Source organism: Artibeus jamaicensis, unplaced genomic scaffold, assembly GCF_021234435.1.
Source record: "Artibeus jamaicensis isolate MK-2021 breed Jamaican fruit bat unplaced genomic scaffold, CSHL_Jam_final contig_264, whole genome shotgun sequence".
Taxonomy (NCBI): Eukaryota; Metazoa; Chordata; class Mammalia; order Chiroptera; family Phyllostomidae; genus Artibeus; species Artibeus jamaicensis.
This window is the reverse complement of record NW_026521576.1, coordinates 3835564-3858929: the sequence shown is the minus strand read 5'-3', so window position 1 is coordinate 3858929 and position 23366 is coordinate 3835564. Positions and strand designations below refer to the sequence as shown.

General features: G+C 43.5%; 1 protein-coding gene across 2 annotated transcripts in view; it reads left to right on the top strand.

Moving 5' to 3' along the window:
* The window catches only part of ROR2 (receptor tyrosine kinase like orphan receptor 2), a 220997-nt gene that overhangs the window by 174572 nt on the left and 23059 nt on the right, over nt 1-23366 (top strand). For both annotated transcript variants that reach the window (XM_053662637.1, XM_053662639.1), the window contains exons 3-4: nt 11750-12037; nt 12825-12855. In XM_053662637.1, coding sequence (XP_053518612.1) covers nt 11750-12037; nt 12825-12855 — 319 coding nt within the window. The remainder of the gene's footprint in view (nt 1-11749; nt 12038-12824; nt 12856-23366) is intronic.

Here is a 23366-nt window from a genome sequence, read left to right as displayed (position 1 = left end):
TCCAGGGGCTTTTATTGGGTTGTAATACCCAGGAATACAGGGCGGCAAGGATCAAACAGTAGATAACATTTCAAAGAAATCTGAGGGCTTAGTCTGAGTCAGTGTCTGTCAGGAAAGAAGATTGCAGAAACTTTGGGAGACATACTCATTTTCTCTCGGACCCTTATCACATGAATGAAAGCACTCTTAGCAGAGCAGATTTCACAGGTTTATCACCAAGTCTTTGTGCTGCCAGATCCTCCCTGCCCCTGACACATACACACATGAGCGCGCTCATGCATTCTGGCAAGGCAAGGAGCTGCACCCCTCCCTATCAGGTATTCAGGCTTAAGGGGATTAGAGCCAGGAACCGCTGCTCCCAGAGGACGTGGGGACTCCTGTTATGTCACATAGCCAGGGGGCAGGAGTCTATTGCTCACTTTTTGTTGCAGCCCCCACCCCCACCCCCACCCCCAGTTCTTCCATGAAGGCCTCCCGAGTGGTGGAGTCTGGCTTAGGTTGCTCCCCACTGTGAGGAGACTTACCTGTCATGGACTTCCGACCATGCTTTGGGGGCAGGGAGGAAACTGAGGCAGCATTTGTGACCAGAGACAAGCTTTGTCTCCCGTGGGTCACATTCCGGAGGTCACTCACTCATCCTTAGCCCTGGGGCAGGGGTGGGGCTTGGGGGGTGGTTAGGGTTACAATTCCTGAAACCAGGCAGAGCGGTCCCCAACAGATACTGCCGTTTGCATGTTTATTCACATGTGCTTGTCTTATAGCTGTCCCTGGTGTGAATGTTTCACATCTCTGCCTCTCTGTGAGGATGTGAGTGTCACCCTGTGCATAGGAAGCTGTCTCCTTCCTTCTTCGTTGTTTTGCATTAGTTTCTGAGGGCTATCACAGTGAAGTGCCACAGATGGGGCCCTTGAAACAATAGAGACTTACTCTCTCAGAGTTCTGGAGGGCGGTAGTTCCAAATCAAGGAGTCAGCAGGGCTGGTTCCTTCTGGAGACTATGAGGAGAAACCGACCCATGCCTCTTACCTCCTGTTGTTGACAGTCCCTTCAGTTCTGTGGCTTGTGACAGCATCACTCCAGTCTCTGTCTCAGTTGTCACATGGTCTTCTTCTCTGTGTGTCTCTCTGTCCAAATAGCCTTCTTATGAAGAGGACACCAGCCATGGGGGTAGGCCCCCCATATGACTCCAACTTAACTTGACCCTGTTTTCAAGTAAGGTCCCATTCACAGGTTCTAGGGATCAGAGCTTCCACAGAAGACTGCGGGATGCAGTTCACCGCCCGGCACCCTGCTCCAAATGTGCAGACACTCTTTGGTGCTGCTCTCCGTTTCATAGGTCATTTCATTTTGTTTTCCCTGTTTTTCTCATTTTCTCGGATTCTCATCCTTTTTAATCTTACACCCTCTTCTCCTGCCCCTGTTGCTCTGCTAAGCAGCCTCCCTCTCATTTTACCTGACTGGTCCTGTTCAGACCTCCAGACAGCTTAGTGAGGCAGTTTGAAGGGGGGGGGGGGTGGCTGCTCCCACCACCTGACTGGTTCATTGACCTTTAATACCCCCTGGGAAGAGCAGCTCTCAGAGTCTCCAAATCACCAGCCCTTCCAGGCAGGTTATCTGTTTTGTTTCCCATAAATTAACACCCTATGACCTTGTGACCCCTTGTAGATAAGGCTCTTCCTATCTCCTTCCCAGATACTCAAACACCTACATAATCTGGCCCAGTTGGCGAGTATGTGGGTGGTCGTTTGCAATAAAAAATGAGGTCACTAACCTGTAAGGTCACTAACCTGTAAGGTCACTAACCTGTCAGGCAGGAGTGGCACCCTAGTAGCAGGTCCCTCCGCCTCTGGTGTGTCTTCATCTGGACTCTGCTCTACTTTCCCAAGTGTGTGGTGAGCAGAGAGTTGGCCTGGGCAGCAGGAAACAGAACTCATCAGCATGTCTTGTGAAACCTCCTCCACTGTGAGGAAGGGAAACCCTCTGGGGAAACTAAAAGGGGAGATTTCTATTCTGACGCTGTGGAGGGCTGACCACCTCCCTGTGAGCCGTCAGCACCAGGCCTGGCTCCCCTCAGCCCATCCAGTCGTGTCTGCCAAGGTTTGAGGGAGCTCTCAAGGAAGCCTTGGTGAGCCAGGGAGGAATTAGTGATGGGTTGTACAGACCCCATATTTTGCACATAAGGAAAGTGAAGTCGAGAGTTAAACGGCTTAGCTGTGAGTAACACACCAAAGGAGCAGGAGCATGGTGCTTCATCTCCAGAGAGCTTTCTTTCTAGCTTTCATTTTGGCCAAAATTGGTAGAACAAGCTAATGTGGCTGCCCTCCCACGTAAATTACATGCAAGTGCTCAATCAGGTATTAGTCAAACATGTACATGATTAGATGAACTTGCAAAAGACATGGAGAACTGCCCAGGATCCAGGAAAGGGAAGGGAACAGCACTATGCCAGTCTGGGAACCAGGGCAGGGACTACAGGGTGGCCCTGCTTGGTTGGCACCCTTGGAGAATGGCCCAGGTATCCCAGGAAAACGTTTCCCTGAGGCAGAGAGTTGAGCTCTGCAGTTTTGATATAGGCTGCCCAGCAGTGGCAGGTGGCGTCACAGATGTGGGCACATGTCTGGGAGCTAGAGAAGAAGGAGCACTAATAAGACATGGGCACCTCAGCAGAGCTGGTGCAGGCCAAGGGCACCGGCATGTTTGTCAGGTCCTGCAATGCTCTGATGTTGGAATAACCCCCCCCCCAAAACATAAATGCTCCACTAGAGAGAATACCAGGAGTAGGAAAATCCCAAGTGAGATGACCTTAAAATATATACTAAGGTTACTAATTTCAGGAGAACTAGGGGTTGGGAGGGACAAAAATCAAGTTTGGTTTTAGGAAAATGAAGGCATTTGCATTTCTTGTATCCTAACACAAGGCCTGTGAGATATCAGCCCTGCTATAGAAACTATGCTGCTAAACTCAGTTGCATTGGAGCCTTGGGTTTTAACATCAAGTTGGAAGGAAACCTGCAGAGTCTGGACAATAGAGATGTTGAGGACAAGCCTCTGCAGAAAGCCAGGAGACCTGGGGGTTACAGTCTGTTTCACCCATCAGCCTAGGGAGGTGCCTCCACCCTGGCTCCAGGTAGGAGACACATTTTCCCCATGAGAACTCAAACTTGGACTCACACACAGGAAGCCAAATATGCATGATTGAAGTGTTGCAAGGATTCCAGAGTTGACAAGGGAATTTACTTGGCAGTGCCCATTGAAGGAATCCAATCTTCTATGGGTTTCCACAGGAAAAACAGCCTGGCAGGGAAAAATTACAAAGCACACTTGGAGAGGCCCATGGTGAATGGTGAGTTAGCAACCAGGGAAACTAGAAGAATTAAAAATAAAGGAAGAAAAGCAGAAATTTTCAAAGGAAGATTTGAAAAGGAACCAAAGAGACCTTGTGGACAAAATTATACTTGATGAAATGAGAAACCTGATGGATAGGTTAAGGAGTAGACAGTGCAAAGCTAAAGATAAAAAAGGATGGGGAACATAAAAGGAGGTAAAGGGCACGAGGAATCACATAGGAAGTCAGTGTGTACTTAGAGTGAGATTTCAAAGAAATAACTGGGAAGGGAGAAATAATATTTCATGAGCTTTTGGTAGAGAATTGTATGCAATTGATGAGAGACACAAATTATCAAATGTTTAGAATGGCACTGAGGCCCAAAGAGGCCAAAATGAAAACAAATTCACAGCAGTACTTTGAAATGGCAAAGGGAATATGAAAAGTAGCCCTTTTAAAAGGACAAAGGTCAGATTACCCACAAAGGAACAAGAATAGGCAAGATTTACGGTAAGTGAAAAAACCAGAGGATGCTAGTGTAACTGCCAGTTTAGACTTCTTTGCCCAGGTAAACTGTTGCTCAGGGGTAAAAGTAACAGGTATTTTTAGAGCAAGACTGTTTCAACCTCATTGCTTTACTTGGAAAAAGAGTGTCAATCGGGAAGAGTTTTGTTGTACTGGGAGGAAGGAATGAGATGCAAGTGGTGCTGGCAAGGAAAGAAGTTGGCAAACAGGTCAGCAAATCTAAATGACTCTGTTAGTTAAAAAGCAGCAATAATAATGACTATGGGGCTTAAAAATGGAGCGTAACTAAACATTGGGAGGCTGTAACTGAAAGCCATAACAATAGAAAAGAGGAAAGGTGACTTGAGACAAAATAAAAACAAAACCCATCACTTAAAAACTTATAGATTAACATGTAGACTCATAAATTAACATGTTAAATATTATGTTGTTTGTAAGGTTCATGTGTGGTATATAATCATAAAAGTGATTTAAAAATTACAAATAAAGAGTAGGGTTGTGTTAATCAAAAGTGCTCTGAGGTGACTGCATTAATGTCAGACAAAATGGCCTTTCAGACAAAACTCTTATATAGTAATATAAGGACCAGATGATATAATAAACCTGAAGTTTATTGTTCCCAGCAACTCAACCTGACAGAATTAGTCATAGCTGTTTGATAAATACAGAATCAGTTGACATATATTTCATTGACACTAATAGATAAGCATATTAAAAATTTGAACAACACAGTGGACAAGCTTAATCTAATGAACGTGCATGTATGAAGTTTGTCCAGAAGGTACAATGTAATATGAAAAATAGAGACATTTATTGAAGGAAGTACAAGATACATTGCACATAGCACAGTGATGTGCCTCAGTCCCCTTCAAAGTAGGCACCTCGGGACCTCACACAGTTCTCCCAGTCACCTTCAGCTGTCCCATCGTATTTTCCTGAATCTCACTGATGGTCTGAAATCTCTTCCCTTTCAAAAGTGATTTCAGTTTCGGGAAAAGTCAGAAGTCACAGGGCACCAAACTTGGGCTGTAGGAGGGGCTGAGTCACCTGGGTGATTTGATATTTTGCCAAGAAACTCTGCACGAGGTGAGATGCATGAGTGGGCATATTGTCATGATGAAGCTTCCAATCACCAGTTGCTATTCATAGCCACAGCCTTATGAATAGTTTCCACAGAGGAGTTCAAGCTTAATGTAAAGTTTGATGCAGATTCATTGCTCTACTCAGTCACTTTGAATGCAACAGCCACACAATACACATGCTCACTCAATGCTGTCTACTGCCCCCACTATTAGAGTGAAGTCATTGTTCACACATGTGCATGCCACTCCTCTCTCTTTGGCTGCATGGTCATGTGGGTGTTGCGTAAGCCATTCTCATTTTATTAACAATGGTTGGACTTTTTCTAGACAGACCTCATATAATGCCTTCGCTGAGAAATTAGAGTAAACACATTCTTAACCAGTCAAATGTGGACCATTTACAGGAATTGATGCCACACTGGGCTCTAAGTGAATCTGTGTGGCATCACAGGCTGTCTTCTGTGACAACAGTGCAATTGTAGCACACTTTTAATAACTCATAGCTACAAGAAAAACTTATAATGTAAATTGTAAGGTATTTGGGTCCGATCAGCCATATGGAGTTTAAATAAACTAATTTATTGGGTGGCTAAAGAAGACGTTTGACAGGAGCCCTGATGGCTGGCTCAGTTTTGTTGGAGCATCACCTCCTGTACCAGAAGGTTGTAGGTTTAGATCCCTGGTCAGAGCACATGAAGGAGGCAACTGATCAGTGTGTTCTCTTTCTCTCTTTCTTTCAAAAACCAGCAAATATATCTTTGGGGGAGGATTTTGAAAAAGAAGATGAAGTGAAATTTCACATTTAGTGCATATATTAGAAAAAAAAGAGAAAATTCGTTAACTGCAGAAGTTAGAAAAAGAGCATCAGTACAAAGATTTGAACAGGCTGTACAGAAGGAGGATGCCAGTGGCCAGGATCTTCCAGGAGATGTTTAAGCTCATGAGGAATTCTCAAAATGGAAAATATAATAGCAGCATGTTTGTCGGGCTGAAACACTTTAAAGCCTCCAAACACCAAATGTTGGCAAGGTGGTGAGACAGCTCTGTAATCGAGACATCATTAGTAGAGAACAGATGGTTTCCAGCACTGCTGAGACCTAGAGAAATGAGAGATTTCACAGCCCTCTGAGTTGGAGGAGTGGAGAAGCACCTCCAGCGCTCCTGCTGTCCAGGTGCTTCTGCACATGTACAGAATGAGTCTCATGTTGCAGTAGGTTTTTAAATACTTGTTTGCACCAACAATGTGGAAACAATTTACTACCCCTCCATTGGAAAAAGCATAATGAAATTGTGGTTTATTTGTACAGTGGAATATTATACAGTAATTAAAACAAGGGATTAAATCCAAAGTTGACTTTGAGTGGAAAAAAAATACAAAACAATTAGCAAAGATGTTCTTTCAGGGAAAAATTTTAAAATTTAGAGTAATACAGGTATGCTTTGGAATCGTGTGTACCAGTTCTCTAAGAGAGGGAGCAGTATGGGGCAGTGGGCTTTAGTTATATTTCATAATGTTTTATTTTTTTGAAGTGTAAATCAAATACATTAAAATGTTAGCATAAAATTTTGATGTATACATGGATACTATTATATTAATATTTGTATTTTCTGTATGTTGACAACATTTCAGTATTAAAAAATCAAAGGAATTGCTGTCGAACAAAAACATTTAGACAAAAGAACATATGACTAGTATGATTTTTTAAAGTAAAAAGGCTATATTATTGTTATTTGAAGAAGACACCTAATAGAGAGTCCAGGACAATTGACTGAAACTATTTTAGCTAATAAGGTAGTTTAGTAAAGTGACAAGATAAAACGGGAGTATACCAGGTGGACTGAACAATGGCTTCCAAAGATGCACACGTCCTAATCCCTGGAACCAGTGAACCTTTCCTGACACAGGGATTTTGAAACTGCGATTAAGCTAAGGATTTTGAGATGGGCAATGATCCTGGATGATCCAGGTGGGCCCAGTGTGTTCACAGAAGTCCTTAAAGGGGAGGTTGGAGGCTCAGAGTCACTGGTTGGAGGTGTAATGAGAAGCAGAGGTTGGAGTGATGCGAGGAGGGCACCAGAAGCCCGGGCAGGTGGTGGCCTCCAGGGCCAGGAAAGCCACAGGAAGAGACTCTCCTGGAGCCTCCAGAAGGCACAAAGCCCTGCAACACCTTGATTTGGGGTTGGGGGGAGTCTGACCTCCAGAGCTGTAGGGTGAATTTGTATTGCTTTGCGCTACTAAGTTTGTGCTAATTTGTTACAGCAGCAAGAAAAAAAATCAGTACAATATGTAGATATGTAATAGTTTTCCTGTAAGCCTTAAACCACTTACATGGAAATAATAGAAATGAAACCACTTCACTCACTACCAGTAAGGAAAATTACAGAGTACCTAGAAAACTACCTAAAAATAAACATGAAGATGTATGTAAAAGAAATGACAAAGCTTTTTTGAAAAGATGAGAAGGTCTGAAATAGAGACATAGACCTTGTTTTCTCAGTATTGTCAGAAGGGCAGTTTTATACAAATATCTATAAGAGCAGTTCTCCATCAACACCCCAATTTTTTATCCTCACCTGAGGACATGCTTGTTGATTTTAGAGAGAAGATGAGGGTGGGAGAGAGAGAGGAAGAGAAACACTGATGTGCTAGAGAAACATCAGTTGGTTGCCTTTCACATGTACCCTGACTGGGCACTGAACCTGCAACCTAGGCATGTGCTCTGACCAGGAATCAAACCCCTGATCTTCTGGTTTGTGGGACAATGCTCCAACCAACTGAATCACAGTGGCCAGGGCAACAGTCCAATTTTTAAGTGGAATTTAGGATGATCCTAAAGTGAATGTGAGAAACTAGCCCCAAAAGGTAACATTTGCTATTCTTGATGTCTAAATATATTTCAATCACCATAATTGAGAGTGACTTTGCCACGGTAACAGGCCAAGTTCAGTGGGGTGGGAGCAGGGTTAGAAACACATGGGAGATTGTTCAAGGTGGGGCAGCCTGAGGAGCACCCTCTGCGAAGGTGACCTTTCGGCAGAGACTTGCCCCTTGAGAAATAGGGAAGCTCCAAGATAAGGTGTTCTCAGCGGACTCTGCAATAAGGGTCCAGCTGGATGTGTTTTAGGAAGAGCAAAGAACCCTCCCTTCCAGTGGACAAAGGGTAGAGAAGGTTCCAGAAGCAAGATACTATGGATATAAGTTAACTTTTCTTTATTATCTCTCTACTTGCTTTCTTCCTGAAATCTCAGTTTTACTGACCTAGCTTAGGGCAGAAGCAGTGAATTTATGAAGTTATCATATTGACCTATGGTTTTGGTCTCTCTGAGCCTCCAATAGAACAATGAAGAAGGTTGATTCAAGGCCCACATTGGAACGGGGGTGGCCTTCTCTATGTCATGCACCCAGAGCCACCCCAGGGATGGTGCTGGCCATTGAGGACTGTGCTTTCCAGTCCTGGCAGTGCCTTCTAGTGCTGCCTCTTCTCAGTGTTGTCTGGCCTACTTTAAGTTCCTTCTTAGAGTTTGGGTTCACTGGGACTACAGCTCCTTTCTCCTCAGCCCTTCAGAGCAGGGTTCACAATGTTGAGTAGGGTTGACCCCAGGTTCTGTGCCCAAGCAGAGGGCAGGGCAGGCAGGAGCAAATCCTCCCTGTCTTTACCTGTCAAAAAGGGGCCTTCTTGGGGACGCTGAAAGCCTCAGTCTTAACAGTTGCCAACTTGTCAAATCAGGGGTGTAGAAGAAGCTGTTAAGAGGAATGAATGGAACATTGAAGAAGAAGTCCATGTTTCCATAAGCTTCTGAGGGAAAAAAAATGTATTCTTGCGAAGAATTAGATACTGAGGGTCTATTTACTGTAATTGGACAGTCCCAGTTTCCCCTCAGGTTCCTCTCTAAGTGGTACAGATTCTTAACTTCTCTGAGCACTCCCGTTCTTTCTTCCTTCACAAGTGTCTCTTCCATGTTGAAGAAGAATTCTTCTGTACTTTTCAAGATATTTAACTGACCAGTGGAGGTGTCCCAAGTTGATGTGTGCAGATGTCCTGAAAATGGAGGGAAATGATGGCAGAATAACTCTAGAACCAGCTCCTACAATCGATGAGATGACAGTTAACAGAGACTTCGGTGTCCTGGCCCTCAGAACACCTCAGAACTCCTTTTAGATTTTGCTAGTCAGCTCAGAGACACAGACCCTCACACCTTCCCTGTACCTGAAGCATTGCATTGCACTGCACGTGTCTGCTGGGAAGCCATGGCTTGTCATGCATACAGATGAGAATTACAATTAAACTTAATGCCAAGAGGAAGAGATTATTGTGATCTTAATATGTCATTTTCTATTTTAAATGACAATTTGCTGACTATTCTATATTCCTTAGTGTGCCTTTAATGTTATAAATACCTTAATGAGACATTTGAATATTAAGCAACTTGAAAGTACTTCATATGAAACCCTGATTAAGGTGGGTTCTTGCCAAAACACATTGTGACAATGCGTTTGCCATACTCTGTTGGAGTAACTGCTCAAAACTGTGAAGTCAGAGTTGATGTTGTATTCAGGGATGCAGGGTCTAGTGCAGGAACCTTAGGTGCACAGGTCTTCCCTAGCTGAGCTGGTACAGTTGAGTTAATGAAGAGCATTCATCCAGAATGCCACTTGACTTGATTTAGAACATCTTTTCAGGGGGTTGTCATTGACATTTCAGTTACCTTCCAGCTTTGTGTCATCCATAAGAATTCTGTTTCCCTGGCTGGTATAGCTCAGTGGATTGAGCGCAGGCCTGCGAACCAGACAATCGCGGTTCAATTCCCAGTCAGGGCACATACTGGGGTTGCAGGCTGGTTCCCTGCAGGACAGTTCCCAGCAGGGGATGCATGAAAGGCAACCATACATTGATGTTTCTCTCCCTCTCTCCTTCCTTTCCCCTCTAAAGATAAATAAATAAAATATTTAAAAAAAAAAGAATTCTGTTTGACACCTTAATTTAGTGCATTGAGAAAAGGGTTGGTCTGGAAGGAATCAAGGTAGACCCTAATGATATTTATTCATATAATAATCAGTGTGAATTAGTAATACCTCTCCAGACAGATATCTATCCAATGTTCCTTATGAAAGAAAACTGCCCCTTTATTATGAAACCCACAGCACCCCACCCCCTTACCTACCACCAACCAACCACCCACTGTTGAGGGGACTATCACCTGTCCCGTGAAAATTTACCCCGGGGGTCTACTAGAAATCTTGTAATTTTTCTATCCAGTGAAATCAGTAATAACAGAGATAGGCCATCTTTCAATATTTCAACTTTACTTTTTAAAAAAGAATTAGGAACCAATCAGAAATCAAGCCAGAAGATTCAGAACACAAATATGTTTTATACTAATATTCAGATTGTGCTATATCAGTTTTGAACTCAGAAGCGAGTTCATGTCCTGATGATTGATTGTCTTGTCTGTCTAGACTTGTTTGTTTTTTATGTATTATGGAATTTTAGCATGTGTGTTTATCTCGAGAGAGTAACCTCCTGCCCCTGACCTACACCACAAACGCACATGCACACACATATGCTACACACTCCCCCCTGTCCTCTACTGTCTGCCTCACTTCCTCTTGTACTGTTGGCCTGGGTTGCAGGTGAGAGCAAAGCAGCATTTCCAGTCCTGCTCACTCTGTATTTTGGGTCCTTCCCTGTAAAGTGTGAGCCCAGGATGGCTCCTTTCTGCTTCTGACCCAGATGCAGTAGGAGGTCAGCACCATTTAGCTTTTGTCATTCTTGTCTTGGTTAGGCTAGTGATTAGCTTGTGTCTCAGGACATCTTTTCGTGGGACAAGAGGGAGGATGGATTTTCTGAACATGAATTTGCATCATAAATTAGTGAGATTAGGTTAGATTTAGAGCTTGAAAAAAGAAGGTAGTCCTCATTATTTGTTGATTTCATGTTGGTGAGTTTGCCAACTGCTTAAACTTTCTATAAACACACATCCACCCTCACTCACATTTGTGGTTCACTCACAGACATACTCAGAGCAGGGAATTTGGATTTCCAGCTATGTGCACTCCCAGCTGAGGTAATACTTTGCCTGCCTTGTTTCAGCTCACACCGGGAACAAGTGTCCTTTCCATGGTTGGCAGTCCCATGGTTTCACATTTTATTGGTGATTTCACTGGTTAAAATGCCTGATACACCCTGGCTGGTGTGGCTCAGTGGATTGAGTGCCTGCTTGCAAACCAAAGGGTCACCAGTTCGATTCCCAGTCAGGGCACATTGTCTGGGTTGTGGACCAGGTCATCAGTAGTGGGTGAATGAGAGGCAACCACATATTGATGTTTCTCTCCCTTTCTCCTTCCCTTGCCCCTCTCCAAAATAAACAATATCTTTAAAAAAATTTTAAATGCCCAATACTGGTGCTGAAGTGTGTCTGGTGTCCCTAAATACAGAGAGCTGTGTGTGACGCACATTGTGAGAAAACCTGTGAGCTGGATGTGCACCCTGCAGGCAGGAGCTCCGGTGCTGTCGGCTGTGAGCATGACGTCAGTGCATCAACAATAGATGATAAATAAGGTGTCTTTACACAGAAACACATAAAACAAGGTTAGGTATTATTCATTCAATGAAAATGCTCTGACTGCAGGCTCAGTTACAGTAGTGGTTCTGTATTACCTAATTCAGTATTCTTGCAACATTCTAGAACACAGTTCTGCCAATATTGGGACTAGACAGTATGTGTGAGAGAAATTAAAGCCTCCCCCTGCGGCTCCCAGAAGCCCTTCCCACCAGCCCCTGCCGAAGTTTGCTCTTATGTGACACTCTCCTTTTCAGGTTACTTTCTGAACTTTCTGGAGCCAGTGAACAATATCACCATAGTCCAAGGTCAGACTGCCATTCTGCACTGCAAGGTGGCTGGCAACCCACCCCCTAGTGTGCGGTGGCTGAAAAATGATGCCCCGGTCGTGCAGGAGCCGAGGCGTGTCATTATCCGGAAGACAGAATATGGCTCACGGCTACGCATCCAGGACCTAGACACAACAGACACCGGCTACTACCAGTGTGTGGCCACCAATGGGATGAAAACCATAACTGCCACTGGCGTCCTGTTTGTGCGACTTGGTGAGTGAGGGCGGTCTGGGCCTGTCCATTTGCAGCTAGGGAGCCTGAGATTAACTTGCAGTTTAAAATTGCACACACACACACCAGCAGAGAAGAAATTAATAAAGCCATTTCCAAAAGCCTTGCCTTGTGCACTGGGCCCAGTTTACCCTGCTTCCCATTCAACTGGTAAAAAGAGGGGCACAGATGAACACACTGGATGCAGAACATAAAGTCAGGTACAAAGGTGAGCTGTAAGATTTAGTGGGCAGGTCATATATCACAAGGTCACCCTGCCATGCACAGCCTGGGGGGCCCACACAGCCCCAAATACCCACCTACCCCACTGACACCTGGCCAAGCTGAGAGGAGGGGTGGACAGCCAGTATGATGACAGTTCTATACTCTTCAGCTTATTAAATGGCTGAAAGGAATGTATCCCCTTTTCATTCCAGTTGTGAAAAGGTCTCTGCAATGCTCCAGCTTGTCACACAAACCTCAGGCCACTTCATCACTGATTAGTAAGGTATATCTTATGAATCAAGGTTAGATGAAGATGAGGAGGGAGAAAAAGGAAAACTCTCAATAGTAGGTCCAAACGATTCTGTCTAAACAGAGTGCCCCTCCATGCGTTTTGGTTTCCCTGTCCCTGGCACAGCGTCCTGGGCAGGGGCAGAGCCCGGCCAAGGACAGCTGACCGTGAAGGAGCACCCTGGGCTGTGGCTGCCTTCACCATTGGCTTGATTGGAAAAAAGATTGGTTCCAAATCATGAAGTATTAATAACATGTCCCTTTTTTTTCTTTTTAGGTCCAACACACAGCCCAAATCATAATTTTCAGTAAGTACCTGTTTTCCTCAAACCATTTTCTCATTCTCTGAGGGTCTCCATTACGTAAAAATCCAGGTTTTAAATCCAGCACACAGCATTTTTGATGAATTTGCTGGAAGTTTGCTGGACTTCACACCAGGATGGCAGTATGTTTGCTGTGGCCTGGAAAACTATTATATTTTCCAGTCAGTGTTAGGAAAATTGTCATAAAAACAGACATTGCTAGTGCCTTTTACGTATTGTGACCTTCCAGGCAGGCACTGGGAAGCAGTATCAGCATATGAACCAGTTTGCCAGGAATACCTGGATTAGGTATTTAGAGCCAGGGAAGCAGTTGCCCCTGAAGTCCCAGCACCACCCACAGCCATAGGCAGACTCTCAGACCCACTTCAGCTGAGGCTCCAAACCTGGCTCAGCGTCTTTACTGAGTCGTGAATTCAGGCCTCTGTTTCCGGGCCAGTCTTTCCAGCATATGCCTGTCCATTGTGAGAAGATCCCCACTGGACCTGATCTGTTCTCATTGTGTGCCTGAGAATTACTCTGTAGCACCTGTGTTTGAGGTTGCAGGCACAGTTGGGTTTCTCATTTCCTACCCAGACATGGAGAACCAAAGCTTCACCTCCAGTGTTCTAGAGAGACACGAGTGCTGTGTTGGGAAGCTGAGCAGTGTACTCTGTACATCCATGTCCCCCTGGTTCCTCATACACACTGACCACTGGGGCACGGCACGGGGCGAGGTTGACCCCCTCTGAGCATACAGCAGGTGCCTCTTGCACAAGGAGGATTTTTGGGAACATTCTGTGTCGGCAAATGTGCCGAAGCATTTCTCTTTACCGGTCATTCTTGAGTGTAATGAGGAATGAAGAAGTTGTATAAAGGGAACATCTATGAGGCTTGGGGAAAGGAATGAGTCACTTCAAAAGAATTATTTTGTTTTCTGTCATATAATTTATTTATATAATAATTTACATACTTTACATAAATATATAACAAACAGTGTTAGAGTATATAAATACAATTTATATATAACTGTAATATAATTTTATATATATGTAAATATCTAGTATGTTTACATATTTGAATTTTATATAAAATTTAACAACATTGTTACATGTATTTTCTCACTTTCAATTATGGGTTAAATCAATATATTTGTGCAAAGAATTTGGGCAGCTGTGTGCCCCAGGGTCCTACATTATTACGTGGGTGGACCAGAGCCAGGCCTTTCTCACCTTTGAGAGCTATAGCATCTCACTTTTACTCTTTTTTTTTTTTTACATAAAAGATACTATGTTCGACATGTTTAACAGTCCCAGAACATTTAAAATTCCCCAAGGATTCTTTCTTTCTTTCCGTCCCCAGACTGAGTGCCTCTTCCTGCAGCGACAGGAATTTCCGTGACTTCCATGCCTTCCAGGGCCTCCCTGTCTGTGACCCAGGACTGATGGACAGAGGTTCTTGAGGGGGGTTCTGAGGAGTAGAGAATGGAGGGACACACGTGGGCGAGGCTTCCCTGTCCATTTCTCTTTGTCTCCAAAATGATCCCCAAATCTGTTAATTTTGCTATTCTGAAGGAGGAAAACTGTACGACCTCTGAGGCTTGCTGGAGATGGACGTTTCCTGGCACACAGTTTCTTTTTGCCAACTGTCTCTTCATAATCCTGGCCCATTGCCCTTACATTCTTTCTTAATGATTTTTAATAATTATGTATCTTCTTGATAACACAGAAACTTAAATTTTCTACCATTTATCAATAATTATGTGGGTTCTTATGTGTTTTATTAAAGAATACCATAATTTCCTTGAAATATTCTGAGAGTATTTTTATTGGAATTTTAATGACTTTTTAGATAAATCTGGGAAAATTAATATTTAATTAAATTGTTATGAACCACTTTCTTCACGCTTTCAGATAGCCTTTTTTCCTAACACTTACTATGAAAAATTTCAAATACAGAAAAGTGGAAAAAGTTTCCCTACCGACTAGACCCTGCCATTCACATTGACTGCATGTTGCTACTTTTGTCACTTCCCTTTCTGTCGATCTCCACCCATCAGTCTGTCTTATTTTTTTTTTACTGATTTCACAAGTTGCAGATTTTTGTACACTCATCCTGAAATTTTTCACCATGGAAATTGTTAACAAGAACTCAATATTTGTACATTCCTGTTTCTTTTTGAGTTAACTTAGATACAGTGAAAAGCACAGCGGTAAAATTGCCAGTGTGTATTATTCACAGAATACTTAGGATTTGTGTGTTTCATTGTATGTAAATTTTAACTCAGGTGATCATTATGTCATACTAATGTCTTGAAAACTTAATTTTTATTAGGCATTTTAAATTTGCAAGCAGGTGCATTTCAAATTATAAAGTTTCCTCTGAACACCATTTTGGCTACTCTTTCTCTTCCACCTACACCCACAGGCACATAAGCTTTTATTTTTTTCTGATTTTTTGTTGCATTATTATCAGTGAATTTGGGATATATTTTGCTTTTGATAATTTGTTAAGATTTCCTTTGTGACCAGTTAGATATGGTCAATATTTGTGACTGTGTCCTCTTGTTTTAACAAAGTGTTTTCTGGTGGGGGGCCACACACATGTCAGTTCATATAACATCACATATGTTAAGTGTGTTATTAAAAATGTCTTTTTGTGCACACAGATTACATATTCATTTTCTATCTGTTTTCAGTTTTTTTAATTTCTGTGTATGCCCCTAAATACATATGAGTTTGAGGCTGTGCCATTTTTGTTTTGTCTCTAAGTTCCTGTAATGTTTTTTCCCTGAGCTTCATTTGCAGATAATAATTTTGCTGCACTGGCTGTCTCTTCATTTATGTTTGCAACAAACCTCTTTTACTATTCCTGTCCTGCTTTTTTTCTTTTTATGTTCTGATTTATGTAGGTCTCTTTCAAATGGAAGGACATTGTTTTGGAAGTTGGTAGGGAGGGTTTTCCAGTTTGGAAGTTCATGTAAATACATGCAGGTTATGTTCATTTTAACAAACATACAGCATTCCATTGCATGAGTCAGTCTCACTTTAATCATCCATGTGCCTGCAGAGTGGAGGACATTTATCTCTCGTGACACAGACAGCCTTGTGTGAACATCTTGTCCCTGTCTCCTCGTCCCTGTGGCCGACAACCCTGTGGCAGTAGAGACCTGGGGCTGCAATTGCAGGCCCACTTCCCACCCCCATCAGGTTGCCCTCCCAAGTGGCCAAAGGATCCATAGTGCCCCCAGCAGGGCACAAGTTCTCCTTTCCCCAAGTATTCCAACACGTGGTGTTATCAGAACTTCAAACTGTGTCAATAGTAATTTTACATTAGATTTGACGAGTAAATAGTGAACATATTTTGAGTATATTTTGAATATAAATTGAACATATTTTTTGTTGGTTTAATAGCTATTGAATTGCCTGTTCATATACAGTTTACCCTCCTTGTTTGAGGATTTCATACCTGCAAATTCTGTTCCTCACTGAAATTTCTTTGTAAGCCTGAAATTAATACTCAGGGTGTTTTCAGAGTCTCTTATGGACATAGGCAGAGCAGTCACCCAAGGCACATGGCCCCAGCTGAGGTGTGGCTTCTTGCTTGACTCCCCCTACTGCCAACAAGTGTCCTTTTTGAGGTCTGTTTACACTTTATGCTTTTTGTTGGTGAATTTGCTGTTGAAATGGCACAGGCATGGTGCGGCAGTGCTGTGTGGTGATCCTTAGTGAGGAAGCTGGGATGTGTCTCCTGGAGGAAACACGTGTTAGGTGGACTTCATCCCTGAGCTTGGTGTTAGTGAAACAGGAACAGAAACCCACGTGAAACAAGGTGATATACTGATTGGTTAATGAAAATGCGATGACCACGTACAGTAAACTGTTTTTCCACAAGGAGCAACGGCTTAGTATTTGCTAATTCAGTGTTTAAAGTGACTTTATGGAAAATGACTACTACCTATAACCAGAATGGGCTGTATTTTGTTCACATTTCATTAAGATGTTCATCTTCCCCTTATTGATTTTCAGAAGTTTTATTTATTTTATTGATTATGTTATTACAGTTGTCCCATTCCCCTCTTCACTCCCCTCCACCCTGCACACCCTCTCCCACCCACATTCCCTCGCTTTAGTTCATGTCCATGTGCCTTAAGTTCTTTAGCATCTACATTTCCCATACTATTCTTACCCTCCCCCTGTCTATTTTCTACCTACCATCTATGCTACTTAATCTCTATACCCTTCCCCCTCTCCTCCTCCCACTCCCCTGTTGCTAACCCTCCATGTGATCTCCATTTCTGTGGTTCTGTTCCTGTTCTAGTTGTTTCCTTAGTTTGTTTTCATTTTAGGTGTGGTTGTTAATAACTGTGAGTTTGCTGTCCTTTCCCTGTTCATATTTTTTATCATCTTCTTCTTAGATAAATCCCTTTAACATTTCATAAAATAAGGGCTTGGTGATGATGAACTCCTTGAACTTGACCTTATCTGGGAAACACTTTATCTGGCCTTTCGTTCTAAATGAAAGCTTTGCTGGATAGAGCAATCTTGGATGTAGGTCCTTGCCTTTCATGACTTGGAATACTTCTTTCCAGCTCCTTCTTGCCTGGAAGGTCTCTTTTGAGAAATCAGCTGACAGTCTGGTAGGAAGTCCTTTGTAGGGGACTATCCCCTTATCTCTTGCTGCCTCTAGGATTCTCTCCATTTTAATCTTGGCTAATGTAACGATGATGTGCCTTGGTGTGTTCCTCCTTGGGTCCATCTTCTTTGGGACTCTCTGAGCTTCCTGGACTTCCTGGAAGTCTATTTCCTTTGCCAGAATGGGGAAGTTCTCTTTTATTATTTGTTCAAATAAGTTTTCCACTTGTTGCTCTTCCTCTTCCCCTTCTGATACCCCTATAATTCAGATGTTGGAATGTTTAAAGATGTCCTGGAGGTTCCTAAGCCTGTCCTCATTTTTTTGCATTCTTGTTTCTTCATTCTTTTCTGTTTGGTCATTTTTTTCCTCCTTCTGGTCCACTCCTTTGATTTGAGTCCCAGTTTCCTTCCCATCACTATTGGTTTTCTGTGCATTTCCCTTCATTTCCCTTAGTGTAGCCTTCATTTGTTCATCTAATTTGGGACCAAATTTAACCAGTTCTGTGAGCATCCTGATCACCAGTGTTTTGAACTGTGCATCTGATATGTTGGCTATCTCTTGGTCGCTTAATTGTATTATTTCTGGAGCTTTGTTCTGTTCTTCCTTTTCAGCCTTTTTTTTTGTAATTTGTCTTGTCACACCTGTTATGTATGAGGGACGGAGCCTTAGATGTTTACCAGGGTGGGGCAACCCAGTCGTGGGGTTGTGACACTGTATGTGCAGGAAGGGTTTGAGAGGGAACAGTGGCACTTGCTAAGCTTTCTGTGGGACCTCAGGCCCTTCCGCCACTTCTCCCAAGCAAACTGGGCCTTTCTGGTGCTGATTATCATGTGGGTGGGTTTGTGTGCATTCTAGGACCCTGTGGGTCTCTCAAAGAACTCTCCTGTGAAGCTGGGAGTCTCTTCCTGAGCCTCAACCCCCACAGGTGTTTTCACTCAGTGTTTGAGGCTTTATTTTCTGGCTCTAGGATCCTAGGTTGCGACATCTGTCTTGCTCCCCAGTTATCTGTGTGCGAATGTGGCACCGCTGCCCAGTCAGCCAGCTGCCTTGTACACCATGCCCTGCTTCTCAATTGCTGCCTTGCTGGGTCTGCCTGTTGCTACCCCATGCCTGGGGTCTACAGTCCACCCCCTGGGTGCCCAGGGTCTGCCCAGTGCTGTCTTGTGCACCCGCTACAATGGCCTAATGTAGCGATTTTCAACCTTCTTCATCTCACACACACGTAAACTAATTATTGCTGCACACCAAAAAATATATTACAGTTTTTACCAGTCTGAGACAAGAAAAGGTATAATTCTGATTCATTCACATACTGGATGGCTGTTGTCGTGCCGGCTGTTGTCATTTTTTTTTTTTTTTTGACAATCTAAGGGAAAAGAAGTCAGTGCCCCTGGCTAAATAGTCAGATATTATATGTTTTTAAAAAAGATTCTATTTATTTATTTGTAGAGAGAGAGGCAGGGAGGGAGAAAGAGAGGGAGAGAAACATCATGTGTGGTTGCCTCTCACATGGCCCCCACTGGGGACCTGGCCTGCAACCCAGGCATGTGCCCTGACTAGAAATCGAACCAGTGACCCTTTGGTTCTCAGCCTGTGTTCAATCCACTGAGCCACACCAGCCAGGGCAGATACTGCATGTTCTAAAAAAACTTTACCCCGAAGACATAGGGTTTATATGGGAACTATTGGAGGAAGAGAGGGATGAGTTAAGACTGGTGGGCTTATGGGGGAAGGGGCTTCTCAACCTGCTTCTTGCCTGGAGGTTGTTAGGGTGAGTGAGAACCACTGTAAAAGTGAGAAGAGAGGGTGAGGAAAGGTGATGGAATGGACACTTTTCTTAAGGATAGAAGCCAGGACCAGGATATGGGGGCCAGGGGTGCAGAGGGAAGGCACCCTTTATATACTGAGGCTCAACCAAGGTCACTGCTTGGTGCCAACTCCTGGCCCAGATGCCCTTCTAACTCCCTCAACTTCTGTGGAGAGGAGGGGAATGAAGATGTGGGGAATGTGCCATCCTCTGCCTCCAGGTCCCTTGCCTAGGAGAACGTCTCACTCAGCCTGTCCTGAAGTCCCAGCTAGTGTCAGGAAGGCATCATGCAGTCAAGGGAACAGTTGTGCCCATCACCACCCCTCCTGACACTCTTCCCTTCCCCAGCTCCTCATGTGATAGAGCAACTCTTGGCTGCATCCTTGTGTATCTTGCCTTTGTTCTCCCAGTATGGCCGTCCTGCTCGCTGAGTGAATCACTGCAGTCCCTGTGTGAATCAATATACCGCAGCTGCCAGTGGGCACGGCAAAGATGTCCTTGAGGCTGTACTCAGAGCACTGGGAGGAGCACTCCACTGAGGACATGGCCTCTACCTGCTTGGCCAGTACAGTGCCCTGCTCATATGTAACAGGGATAAGCTACTGCTTGGATAGTTCCCTCAATGTGACCAGGTTGGTCCACATGCCCAGTTTATATCCAACCAGCACAACTTTGGCTTTGGGGTAAGACTCCTGAGTCTCCCCTTGCCACTTCTTGAGGGCACTGTCCAGTGTTTCTGGTCAGCTAATGTGGAAGAAAATGAGCACAGCATCTAAATTAGGATATGCCAGGGGCTAGATGGTAGGACATAATTCTGGGGGTAGGTATCCTTGGCAATCACCTCTAACAGCATTTCTTGCCTCACCCCACATCCCCTAACACCGTGATCTGCAGCAGCTGCCCTGCTCCTCTGTGGTCCTGGCTGTGCTCCAGACCCCCACACAGCCCCCTCCCAGGGCTTTGCTGATGCAGTGCAACCACTGGGCCCCAGCACCAGCTTCTTGCAGACCAGCACTGAGCTCCCACCCAGGCCACAGGGCCCCCTCTGCTTTACTCCCGGCCCCTTAAAAAGTGTTGGCAGTGCACCAGTTGAAAATCACTGGCCTAGTGCTTTAGGGCACCACCTAATGAATACCACCATCTGTAATCCATAAATTCACTGTGACCTTTGTCATGTGAAATTTTTGTACATGCAGATTTGCTTCTATGCTCTCTATTTTCATCCACTAGCTTCTCTGTACCTAGAATAACACAATATTCTAATAGTATGGCTTTACAATATGTCTTGCTATCTATAGGTTGGGGCAAAAGTAGGTTTACAGTTGTTCATATGAAAGATACTATAATAATTAATAAATAATAACACAAGAATAAACTGTTTTGTATGCTTAGAAGTGTAAGCTGATTTTTGCAACACCCTGTATATACAAATAGCCTTACCTACTACTGTCGACTGAATTGTTGCTACCCCAAATACATGTTCTGAAGCCATAACCTCTGCTGCCCACTTTCCATAGGACTGTATTAGAGAAAGGTCCTTTGAGGAGGTAATTAGGTTAAATGAGGTACGTCCTGAAGGTGGGTTCCTGATTTGACAGGACTGGTATCCGTACAATAAGGTGAAGAAGCCTCAGAGATCTCTCTCTGACAAGTCAGGACACGGCAAGAAGGTGGCCACCTGAGACTGAAAAACTGAATAGACCAGCACTTCGACATTGAACTTCTCAGCCTCCAGAACTGTGAGAAATCAATGTCTGTTGTTTAAGTCATCCCATGTCAGCTACTTGTTAGGACAGCCCGACCTGACTGGTACATATCTACCTTGTTACTGTATCATTTTTCTAATTATCTTGACCATTGTCTTTTACTCTTCCATGTGAATTTTATCAGTTTGTATTTTCATTGGAATTGCACAAGTTCAATTTTTGCATTTTTTCAGATCAAGGGTGATGATGTCATTTTTCTCCTTTGGGCGTATCACTGTTATGTTACATAAAAGACTTGCTGTTGAATCACTTCACCATTCTAGACTGACTGCACTAGGCAGGTGAGCTGTCCTTCTGTGACTGCAGTGACCTGCTAACTCTGTGATAGCACGTGACTTTTTGCCCTGCACCTCGTAGCCCGAGGCACCAGCCCATTGGCAGTTGTCTTTCTGATGCCCTGATTTTCTTTCTCTTTTGGCTATGATTGTGTTTCAGTGGGCTAACCTCCATCTCTTTTATGACGTCTCTGGAAGTTATGCAAAACAACGACAGAAAGGGAAAATCAATCAGCTTAAAACAAAATCATTCACAGATTCCACATTTTTGTCGCTGGAATATCAGCAGCTTACCCTACCTAGGCCGTAACTCTGCTCTTGGGCACAGTAGTTAAAGGTTTTTTGTTGTTGGTCTAGTGGTGCATCCCGTGCCTGCAAATGGAGAGGTGTACTGTGAATAATAACATAGGCTTGGTCGATCCTGTGTGCTATAACTCAGCTTCAGGACATACTGCTTGTTGTTGGTTCTGAAATTGGGACAGGAAACGTCGTGGTGACTCACCCCCTCCAAGCTCATCTCCCTCCTTCCCGGTGTTGGCTCACATACGCACACATGTAAACGCTGGTAGTGTGTTGCACATCAGTTGGCGTTTGCATTGAGGGCAGTGGGGGATGGAAATCCTCAAAGGTTAAAGGAGTTACTACCATTTGCAATAGATTTTCTTTCCCCCAATTGCAGGGGGTGAGGTAATGAGGGTTTGTATATGGAGAACAAAAGCTTTGAGAATAGGCTGCTTCCCTACAAATGTAGGTTCAAAGACAGGGTTATTATAGCTCACTCAGGTAGCATTTCAGTAATGTGAGGGGATTAATGTGAGCTTCTGCATCTCATATTTCATAGAGTTTCATTTTTACCTGCTCTCCTAAAAAGTGGTTCATTCTTACGATTATAGTAGGGTAGCCTACTGGTGTGGAGATGGGTGATGGGGTAGAGCAGTTGGTACACTGAGGGGTGCATTCCTTGAAGCTTGAGCATCAGACTTCCTTGTTGCCTGCCGTGCTTTCCTGGGCCAACCTCATGGACCATGGTGTGTACACACATAATGTATTTCAATAAGCAACTACTTAAAGGAAGCATATTGTACTTTTGGACATTAAAAGTTATGTGAACTGTCGGCTTCTGGGAAATCACCTTCCTTGGGCTTGCGTCCTAGGCCCTCTTATTTTTTCACTTCACAGGCTGTAGTAATTCTAAGGCTTCAGCCATTCTTCCCACAAGTGGTCATGACCTAGAATCCCATTTCTAGGTCTGATGTATATCACCTCCAGGCCCTTAAGTGCAGCCACAGAATGGTGTCTCTAGGCAGATGACTCAAAGGCATCTTTGCATGTCTAAACAGAACTTAACCAGCTTCCACCTCATACTCCTTCTGTGGCCTTTTTTGGGGAGTTTGTCATAAATCTGGTTCAAACTTTACCCTAATTACAGGAAAACAGTGCTATTAAAAAAAAAAACCCTGAAACTGCCAACTGACAAGCCAGTAAATAAAAATGGCTCAGGAGAAACCAAGCTGCCTTACTATTGATAAGTAAACTAACCTGATTTTAAAGCCCTTAAACCACCAACCTCATCAAATTGAGTTGAAAAGAAGTGAGAAGAAGACCTAACTTTTTTCTTTATGATTCCTTATTATGATAAGTTTTACTTTCTGGAAAATACTGTAATACTATAGTATTTTTTAATACTATAATACAGATCCTGAATAAAAGATAGAAGCTTAGTCATTGTAAGGTTATGTGATACAGGCAATAAGTGACTAAGTAGGCAAGCATTGTAGAGTAAACAGAGAATGGACAATCTCCTTAATTTAGACCATGTAGTGACACAAATGGAAACGCTTGCACTTCAGCAATAATGACATTGACATTGGACATGTAGTAACACATTTAATGCCCCTACTTAGTCTCTTTGCATTTAACCTGAGCCCATGTATTATGCCTTATTATGCATTCATGAGAGCTTTTTACACACTGCTCTCCAAAGTTACCCAAGGAAATACCAGCCTTCCAAAGTTTACCGAGTAGGGGACCAGCATC